The following is a 10,641-nucleotide window of genomic DNA, read 5'->3' on the forward strand; positions in this document are numbered from 1 at the left end:
GCTTGATAACGCAAAGGTTAAAAAGATTCAAAGTCATGGACTTTCAATTTCATTTTAATTAGACATTAACGTATTGTTATGCATTAACTGTAAATGAGAGAGTAGACTTTCGTGCAGTGTAAATCGCGCTTTAAGTTAAGGAATGATGAAATGTAAATATGTATTGGACGATGTAAAAAGAAGTTTATAGATTGATTTCGTGTATACTGTGGCATTGGATGTGTTCTTGATCCCATAAACTTGAGTTGAAGGTGATGGGAAGGTATGTCGATTGCGTAGACCGTGGAGCTCCCACCTGTGCGGCGTTCAGAAATTTTGCATGCGGTAAATGGATGTAAATGAATGAATGAATGGGAAGATTAGGCTCGGTTTCGCCAATTTGGGTCACGGGGGCTTGCGCACCGAGGCGAGTCCTTGGAACGTGCCCCTCGCGAAGGTAACGGAAGCAAGATAAAAGAGAGAGTGTGTATGAGATAGAGAGAGAGAATGGCACGTCCATCGGCAGTCACCTGGTGCATTATTCAGAAAATGGGTAGGCCCAGAGGGTGCTTAAGGAGGTGGCGGGGGCGGAGGTGTCCCACTTCAGGGTCAGGCGCGAGAGCCGCGCGCGCGATGCGTGACCCGTGCCGTCCCCGCCGCCGCTGCTGCTGCCGCCGCCACCACCACCACCGTCGCCGCGCGCCTGACGTCACCGTCCGAAGATGGCGGAGGAGAGACGGACCAGACGACGACTTCTCCACGGTCTGCGGCGCTGCGGTTAAATTTCAACGGGGAAACCCCGCCAAAAAGGCAGTCCGACATAACGGAGCACCGCCTCCACCCGCAGCTACAAACAACAAGCAGCAGTAACAACAACTCCAACACCAAAAGGAAACACAAACAAAACAGCAAAGCACACCTGGGGGCGCCGTACAGCAATTGCCCATTTATTATGAACGGTGAGTGAGGGCCAATTTATTTATTATTCCTTTTCGAGGGGATTAATTAGAGGGAAGATGCACGACCGGTCGTCCCGTCTCCGAAAATTTCTTTTCCTCCTTTCATTTCGTTTTCTTCTTTTTTCGAGAAAGCTTCTAAAAATACAAAATAGCTGCGCTAAAAATAAACGCATGACTCTATTTTCCTAATGTTCTCAATCCCTCTGCGTTTTTACTCGCACACACACGCACTCGGGCACCGCAATTTTTCTCGCCGCAACTTCGAACGTAAGTCTTGCATCTGTTATATGCATTTTCATCTTCCTTCCTTCATTGCACTCAATCACCTCGACTTAATGCCAAAACGATCGGCTTTCGCTTTCGATTTCAACCCAATTCCTGCCTGCACTCGCTATATTTGTAACGCCGCAGTGCAAAAAAATCTCCGGACGAAAATAACGCTCCAACAATGCGCAAATTCTCTGCCTCCTCCCTGTGGCAAAAAACCTATATAAATATATAAGTGATCAACAAGAAGCAATAATAATTCGTATCGATTTCGCTCCGTTCGCAATGCGAACGCAACGCGTGCCTCCTTTTAATATTTCATCGGCTCGTGGTATTCCTTTGGGTCGTCCTTTGACCACTACAGTAGTTCACGTATTCGTGGTGTCTAGGACAATCCCATCGAAATCAAACATCTCGTGACTTGACTAAAATTTTTGAATTCGGTATGGATTGCTATGCAACCCGCATTCCGTTCGCTCGCAAATATTCACATTGTACATTCGAGTTGAACATTTCGTCCAAAACTTTGCGCAAACGAACACCCACAAAACAAATGATTCATCTGTATTAACCAAAAATACTTGAAAACAATTTTCTGAATGGTAAGTGGGCTGGATTTTTCAAGCAAATTTAAGTATTTTAATCAGAATTGATCCGGCGTTCCGAGAAACACGTATAACTTCTTACTCATTTACATATGACTCATTTCGAATCACACAGCTTATGCAATATTTAAATTGAATATCATCGCTGTACGTTGACATTAATTAAGTTTGCTGTATATTCAAATTCTGAAACACGCGTCGATAATCGTTACGTTATTCACATTTCCTTTAATCAATAGAATACACTTGGAAATGAAATAACAAAATTTATTAAAAATATTTATAAAATACTGTTGTTTTAAGCAATTACTGCAGTTTTAAACGTTTTCCAGCGAGAAGTTAAGAAAATATTAAAAGTATATATTTATGTTAGTTTACAATGTTTATTTTTAACTATATGCAATTATTCATAGTTTCTAAATAAGAATAATTTAATGTTGAAATAATGTTTCAACCGGAGTTTAATTAGTTTGTAATTTGTGTGTTTCAGGTCTGAACAATGAACGTTTCTTGAGTGTTTGAAACTAAGCCGTCCTCTGATTTCTCGTGTTTTCGGTATCTGCGCGTCGCATCTCTTCGTCGCATTCATCCCTCCAGAACAAAATGCCTGTACTGTCTCCACACCGCAGCGGCTCATCAGGATCGTACCGGTCGATGTACGGATCCTCCACGTTGGACAGACCATTCTACGGAAGTGCGGGGACGTATACACCGAGGATAAGTTCGTACAGTGAGAGGTACACGTCGAGGAGTTACACGGATTCGGACGGAAGGAGGATATTCTCGAGGTAAATACTCTCGTGTTTTGCGTGGGTCGTGTCACTAATTTTCACCGTACTTAAAATTTAAGGACTGGAAGCATAACCGAGGATGGCGTGACGACTAGGTTCAGAGAGGAGTCGCGCGAGGGGAGCGTGAGGAGAGATTCAAGAGATTCCGGTATAAGTTCTTTGCGCGAGCCATCGCTCCTGGATAGGAGAGAGCCTTCGTTGTCGAGAGAAGGAAGCAGCAGCAGGCTGTCGGCAATAAACGTTGTGGAATCTGTGGCCGACATCCGCAACAAGTACTCACCTGCAAACTACGTTCCGGCTATCCACAGGAATCGAGGAGAGTCGAGCAACAACATCTCTCGCTCGAAGACGCTGAACGACATCGGTCTGCCGCCGATAGAGGCGAAGACCTCATCATCATCATCATCAAACTCCACCTCCTCCGCGACCAAGAAGAAGGTAACGGAATTGAACCTTAACAATACTAGCTGTTCGGCCGGTGTGCGAGTTTTCACTAACAATACTAACTTTGAAACTGATAATATGTACAACCAAGACGACGACAACGGTAACCGGCCGTCGGTGTCGGAGATGCGCAAGAAGTTCGACAAGAGCTCGAAGGCGGGGAAGGCGTCGGCGCCGGCCTCGTCTCCGGCGGCCGTCACCAGGGAGCGCAGGGTGATGGCGCCGGGAAAGTCGAGAAACTCGTCGAAAGTCAATGGGGAACATAGGAAAACGACGTCAAAAAAGTCGAACGACGTCAGTAATCCTAGTGACAATGTCTCTGCCTCTGACAGGAAGACCAACAAGTCTAATAATGATGGCGCAGAGCTCCGGGGGGGTCGTTTAGCAGCCGCAGAAAGGCTTGCACCTCCTGGTGGTGGTGGTGGTGGTGGAGGAGCGAAGTGCGACAGTAAGCTGGATACGGCTTCTTCCTCGTCAGCATCAGCGGCCGCCGCTCGCTCCAATCACGTCAATAATTTTGCCAGCTATATACCTAGCAAAGACTTTGATAAGGGAGACGCCGTGGACAATAATGGAGACATGGAGCATACCGGCTTCAGCAAATCCAAAAAATCCCTTAAAGTAAGTCATTATGATTTGATTTTTGGGGTAAACTTTGAGCTCAGATCAACAGTATCATCACACATATTACATTGACTGTATTTCTGTAATGATTAATTCAGTTTTGAGATAAATACTTTCTTCTTCATCTTAAGTAATTTATCTTTTTCGAGTATGATAGTCATCTTCTTATACTAATCTTCAGAAATTTAAAATTCCTCTCGAACTTGGTAGAACCATTAATTTTTTAAGCACAACAAAAAAAACGGCCTCCGGTTTAGCGTCTATTATCTAATGTTTAGATTAGAGTTGGTGGAATGTTTCTAATTCAATTACATCGTCCGATAAGGCAGCGATCGCCGAACGCGGATCATATGAGGCCATTGTCATTCTGAATTTATTTTTCGTGTGTATGTCAGCCACCGAATATCGTTTGCGCTATTTTTTTTCCCCGTCCGTCTCCCCTGATCCTCTCTAGTGTGTTGTTCGCTGTTTTGTTTTCGTTCCTCTCTAATTCGTTGGCATGCTTTAAAAGCGCATTTTTTTTTCTCGTTTCGTCGAGACATTAGTGCCCTTCGCTAGAGCGAACGCGCATCATCGCAAAAATATATTTTGCACAAACTGCATTCAATCGCTCCGAACTGGATTGATAACGTTCGCATTTGCCGTGCAGAAGGTGTCTCCTTTTCGTGCGTTCTGCTTTTGTTGATATAAACTGGGTGAAAGTGTTCGGTGATGTCGCTGAGGCATTACAACGCTCTCGCGAGCGGAAACAGGGCCACAGGAATTCATCTGCTGGTACGTTTAAATTTTTCTTTTTACACAACCCTGTCCTCTTCTAAATCCCTATTTAAATGCGTTTTATTTGGATGGATGGACGGTGTTCCTCGGTGTTTTTTGGGTATTCTTGGCAGGGCATTTGAGTGTTAGTTGCGTCGCGTATTATTAGAAAAGTTTCCGTAGGAAGGCGAGCGAGCGCGCGCGCGGACCGCGCCGTTTTATTTCCTCTCAACCTCTACACGTGTTTCCTTCGAATTTTTATTTTATTTCTTTTTATTCCCGTATCTTGTCTTCTCGGGTCAGGAGAGAAAAATAAAATAAAAAGAAACCTGGATCTTTGAGAAGAACGCTTATATAGTGCGTCAATTATGTAAGCTATTAACTGGATTTAGGTCAAAAAAATGTACAGCACTGATGTGTCATGGGTAGATCTGATTTTGAGAAGTACGTTTTGTACCCGATTTGGGGTTTGCTCCTCTTCGTTGCTCTCTTGGGCTTCATCGTCGGCTTCTTGGATAATTGGAGGTCGCGCAAGAGGATCTTGGTGAGACGCAACCAGCCGCTTCAATAATTCGCATAACTGAGCTACTACTCTTTAATCTCTTTGTTGATGGATTCATCTCTTTGCTTCTGTTTGATGCAATTCTGATTTTTGTTTATAGGACATTGCGAGCACATCACCCAGCAGGCTCAACCATCGCGCCGGCCAAAATTCGACTTCGATCGGTAGTTCGGTTACCAATAATGGGACGAGTGCATCCGGAACAAACTCGCAGAGGAATTCAAGCGAAAGGGAGTCCGTTTACGGTGGCAGAACCCGCAGCGACATCATCGATGAGGACAGGCGTTACGATCGTTCGAGCCCCGGGAAGCAGTTGGGTCTCAACGGGCTCAAGAACATTGGAAACACATGCTTCATGAACTCCGTCATCCAGTGTCTGTCCAACACCAAACTCCTCCTGGAATACCTGAAGAAGGACTCGCACGTTGCGGACATCAACACGACGGTCTCCAGCATGAAGGGTGCCCTGATTAAAGGTTGTTCTTTCCGCATTTCTCAATTGCATATACTTGACGCATTGGATTTCTTCAGCGTTTGCTCTGGTTATCAAAGAACTGTGGTCGGAGGATTCTAGTGAGAGGGTCGTGAATACCGTGAGCTTGAAGTCGCAGATCCAGAGGTTCGCTCCGAGATTCATGGGGTACTCGCAGCAGGACGCTCAAGAGTTTCTCAGGTACCTACTGGAAGGTTTGCACGAGGACGTGAACCGAGTCGCTACAAAACCTTCTCCAATCCATACCGAGATCGACGAAAATCTAAGGTTTGCCTGTTTACTTTTAGAATTAATTTAGTTTAATTAATATTGATGATTGATTGAACAGCGACAGCGACAAGGCCACTGAGTCGTGGCAGAGGTACGTGAGGCGCGAAAACTCCAAGGTAGTGGACATCTTCGTCGGGCAGCTGAAGTCTACGTTGCGCTGCACCCACTGCGGTCACTGCTCCGTCACCTTCGACCCGTTCTGGGATCTCTCACTTCCGATACCACAAAAGTCCGGTCCTGTCCGTCTTTCGCAGTGCCTTGAAAGCTTCACCAGAGAGGAGACCCTCGACGGTGACGAGAAACCGGTAAGAATTTTGGATTGTCTACAACTAAAATTATAAATCTTTTTAAAATCGATTTGTTTTTAGACGTGTGCGAAGTGCAAAGAGCGCAGGAAGTGCACCAAGTCCTTATCGATTCACAAGTTCCCGAAAATTTTAGTGATTCGTATCCTTTTTTTTATTAACATTATTGTTTTCTATTTGAAACGATGAGTATGAAAATTGTTTTCCTTAACCCGTTGGTAATAGATTTGAAACGATTTTCGCCGACGGAGCGTTTCAGGGGAAAGCTTTCCGTCGTCGTTGACTTCCCTCTCGAAGGTTTGGATATGAGCAATTACGCGGCGGAGGCTCACAGCCAATGCAGATACAACCTTTACGCCATCTCCAATCACAGCGGCACAACTTACAGTGGTCACTACACGGCCTACTGCAGACATCCCTATTCACAATCGTGGCACGAGTACAACGATTCAAGGTACTTATTTCAATACAATATATAGTCGTACATTTTATGAGAGAGCGAAAAGTAACTTCAATTCATTGTCTAGTCTCATCCAAGCTACTTGACACGAGAAAATAAAAAGCATCTGTCATCTTTGCTTCGAATTATGCATGTTTTCTCTTCTTCTGTTTTAGGGTGTCGACAATAATGCCTAGGAGTATAGTGAGTGGCGAGGCGTACGTGCTTTTCTACGAGTTGGACTCGAAACTGTCGCACCTATGATGAGCGTGCGACGAAGAACTAGGTTTTATAAAAGAAATTAATACGAATTTTATTTTAACTTTATTTATAATTTTTTTTTCTGTGAATCTTTGCCATATTTATTTTCTGATCTTAAAGCAAACGATATGTCCCGAGAGAACTAAACTAAAAGCGAAATGGACGAAAGAACTACTACTACTACAACTACTTTTCATCGACCATATTCACTGTAGAGACATCTTCATTTTTATTTATTGTAATTTATTTTTTTTATTATTTACCGGGAAGAAACTATATTCTTTTGGAAAAACAAAAACAGATAAACACGTAACATTTGGGTGATCCCTTCTAGTCGCACGGATTTATTTATTTTAATCAATTTTTTTCTATTAAGTCCTCGATCGAATATACATTTTTTTTTTCTCTCTTATAATTTTGATTTCCACGTTCCATTTATTTCTCGTCTTCTATTTTACTTTACATAATTAATTTCGCCGCCTATGGTTTCCGAACCACGTCCAAAAAAAAGTTAAAAATTTAATTAATAATTAAAAAAAGATAATGATTAGAAACTATTATACACACGATAAATTTGTAATATAATATGCGGATATATTTATAATAGATAAGTACTTATTTACTTGTGAATGAACAAATATGAACTCTATATTATTATTATATATTATATACATTTGTTATCTAGATGTTGAATACTCTTGTATAGATTTATTATTGTACATGGAAAATGAAATGTTCAAATTTTTTCGAAGAAGATGAAAGGAAAACAAATTGGAACTACTACACTACATTAAGGGCAATTACTAAGACGAATGAGAATCAGGAAATAATAATAATAATATATTGTGTACCTTTCTACATTGCTATATACATATAAATATATATTTAAACAAACAAACAAAAGAAGAAGAAAAAATGAGAAATTAACAATTTTAGTAATAGAAATTCTATCTATTTAGATACTTACTTTCGTCTCATTTAGCCGAAGCACGTCGACCACATTATATTACTTAACATGTTTACTTTCGTTAAGGTTACTTACTGCATTTCGTTTAAAAAAAACTAAAAGAAAACTATATAAATATATTGATTGATTGAAAATGTATATGTACAGCGGAATTGGAGCCTAAATGAATCATTTCGATTTTAGTTGATGATTTATACATATATCAATTAGTTATTGGATCTGCCGTAGGTTTTTACTCCTCCTTTTGCTTTGTGCAAGAAAATTTAAAAAAAAAAATGAAGAGAAATATTTAAAAAAAATAATAGTAATAATTGAGTTTTGAGACTTTTGTCTATTGCCAAAAAAAAAATAAAAATAAATGATATAATAATGTAAATTGATTTTACGAGAAGCGATTTAAGTTATTTTGTTTTTTTTTTAAGTTTGAATAATAAATGAATTTATTAATATCGCCCTACTTTTATTCGCATCCGATTCTCCTTTCCTCGCGTTTCGCACTCTGGTCTATTTCTGTTATTAAAAAAAAAATATGTTATGTATACTTTTGCCAAATGCATTAACCTTATTGCACCTGAACAGAAATATTTTTACTTTTTACTTAATTTAATCAGTTATTTTATTTAGTTGGAATAACATCAATATTTTGTGTTTTATCTATTATATTAGTGTTTTTGTTTTAACTGAAGCAATTATGTTCAGACTCTTAATTTTACTTGGATAATTAAGATCTTGCTAATGAAGTTAGACTAATAGTTAAGTTGTATTATATAAAGTACTGATTCGGGGATTATCCAGGGTGTATCAAAAGAAAAGTAATCCCTTGAAGGTGCTTCATTACATAACATTACATCCAATTTGGAACGTAATTGCAGTCCTTTATCGAATATTTAATTGGAACGCTAATTGCGTTTTCTTTAAATACTCGGCATTTCCGTTCGCTCCTTTTTTTTCTTTCTTTCGATTTTCCTACCACGAAGAAGCGCGTGTTCTTTCCTCTTTTCGTAGCAGGTAATAAGACATAATCATATGTTTATTCCTATTGGTGAAAACAAATATCCTCTATCCCCATTTACGTACAATTAGTAATATCGTTCGGAAACGGACGGAGAGAATGAGATACGTACGTACGTCGATCAGATGGAGAAGCGACGCTCGGTGTAGCGTCGCGACGGCTGCACGTTACGTAAGGTCAGTGTCTACGGGATCGATTTTGCTCCAAAAGCCCCCCGCGCCTCCCCCGCAGACGGAGACGATATTTATGTTATGAAGTTGAGGCGATCGATCGTTGCTTTCGAAGTTATGAAAAAAAATAAATAAAAATAAACGAGAGGCTGTGTAAACAACAGAGGGGGTGATACACGGCCAACTTGATGATATCATTTTAATTGCGAATCCCGGATCTCGTGTGTGCAACGGGATTTCGGGGTAGCTCATGACCTTTTCTCCAGTTGGTAACTGTCTTATTGGTAATAGTAATGCCCATCGCGGGGGTTTAGTAACGTGCGAGCCTGTGCTCTGGGAGGTTGTATCCTTTGTGGGTGTGCTCTCTGTAACTCTGCAAGAACAAGAAAATAACATATTTTCAATGAAATGGTAGGAATTTAACAATAATCTCAACGAACTGAAACCCATCAACGAATAAAATATCTTGTAAACCAAACTTCGATATTCAAATAAAGTTGAAATTCTCGAAAACATCGTCTTTCAATCTACACTCGTTTAATCTTCAAATTTTCAATATGATTTACAAATTTTCTTGTGGAAATTCAGAACTATAATTACATGTGATTCTTGTTTAACGGGATACTCTACGTGCGGAGTTTTGAACGGTGAAATTTCTCGCACAATCCATCTCGGTTTGAAAGATTGATGTTTCTTCGGTTGAGACGGTATCAAAAGTCGAAGCAACTTTCGTGATGGGGCTGTGTGAGAAGAGACTCGATGCATTATCATCATCTTCATTCTATTTGTTCCTCTGTCTTTTGCCTCGAAGCCTACAGCCGGTACACACGTACAGTTAGAAAAGTGCAAAACGACGACAAGATGATCTCTATGCTCGAACGTATATTCTCAAGCCTCGTTGAAAAGTAGAATGTATGATTAATTGCGGCTCAGGTTTCCGCACTAATATATATCTATACAGCTGCAAAACATAATTTGATATTCACTTATTTATTTTCAATTACAAATTTGAAATTGCTTTCGAATGCAATTTAAGCCCTAACAATATATAGTTTGAACTATTGTATAAATAAAATATGCTTTTTCGAGCAAATGCAGCTAAATTTAAACAACTTTCACATGATTCTATTGGATCCATTCTGACTATTAAAGTTTCTGAGATATTCACTAAAATGTATTATTATTAGTTATTATTTTCATGTAACTTTTTTTTATAAATATGTAAATGCAAATTAATTCAATAAATAATGTTTATTTAAAATTTACATTGATTGTTTCATGAATTCAGAATGGGGGGGTAATATCGACTTACGCAATAATATTTTGGGGTAATGGTTAAAAAAGTTCCCCGACCGCTGTTTTAGTGAATATCTCAGAAACTTTAATAGTTAGAATGGATCCAATAGAAGCATGTGAAAGTTGGATATTTGGGGAATGCAACGCGTGTTTAAATTTAGCTGTGGTTACATTAATTTGCTCTTCACATTTTAGTGAATATCTCAGAAACTTTAATAGTCAGAATGGATCCAATAGAAGCATGTGAAAGTTGGATATTTGGGGAATGCAACGCGTGTTTAAATTTAGCTGTGGTTACATTAATTTGCTCTTCACATTTTAGTGAATATCTCAGAAACTTTAATAGTCAGAATGGATCCAATAGAAGCATGTGAAAGTTGGATATTTGGGGAATGCAACGCGTGTTTAAATTTAGCTGTGGTTACATTAATTTGCTCTTCA

General features: G+C 39.9%; 1 protein-coding gene across 3 annotated transcripts; it reads left to right on the plus strand.

The window, feature by feature from the left end:
- Nucleotides 1–649: 649 nt before the first annotated feature.
- LOC108563295 (ubiquitin carboxyl-terminal hydrolase 2-like) lies at nt 650–8,012 on the plus strand. 3 transcript variants are annotated; one of them, XM_017921925.1, is made up of 9 exons: nt 650–938; nt 2,301–2,598; nt 2,661–3,039; nt 5,088–5,463; nt 5,519–5,747; nt 5,809–6,055; nt 6,119–6,197; nt 6,281–6,509; nt 6,671–8,012. In XM_017921925.1, the coding sequence occupies exons 2-9, from the start codon at nt 2,414–2,416 to the stop codon at nt 6,756–6,758; spliced, it is 1,812 nt and encodes a 603-aa protein (XP_017777414.1). In that variant the 5' UTR covers nt 650–938; nt 2,301–2,413; the 3' UTR covers nt 6,759–8,012. The 3 variants fall into 3 exon arrangements, with proteins under 3 accessions (XP_017777414.1, XP_017777415.1, XP_017777416.1); XM_017921926.1 differs by lacking the exon at nt 650–938 and adding an exon at nt 1,111–1,205; XM_017921927.1 differs by lacking the exons at nt 650–938; nt 2,301–2,598; nt 2,661–3,039 and adding an exon at nt 4,195–4,443.
- The last annotated feature ends 2,629 nt before the right edge of the window (nt 8,013–10,641 follow it).

This window comes from Nicrophorus vespilloides, unplaced genomic scaffold, assembly GCF_001412225.1.
Source record: "Nicrophorus vespilloides isolate i.1.1-1 unplaced genomic scaffold, Nicve_v1.0, whole genome shotgun sequence".
Classification (NCBI taxonomy): Eukaryota; Metazoa; Arthropoda; class Insecta; order Coleoptera; family Silphidae; genus Nicrophorus; species Nicrophorus vespilloides.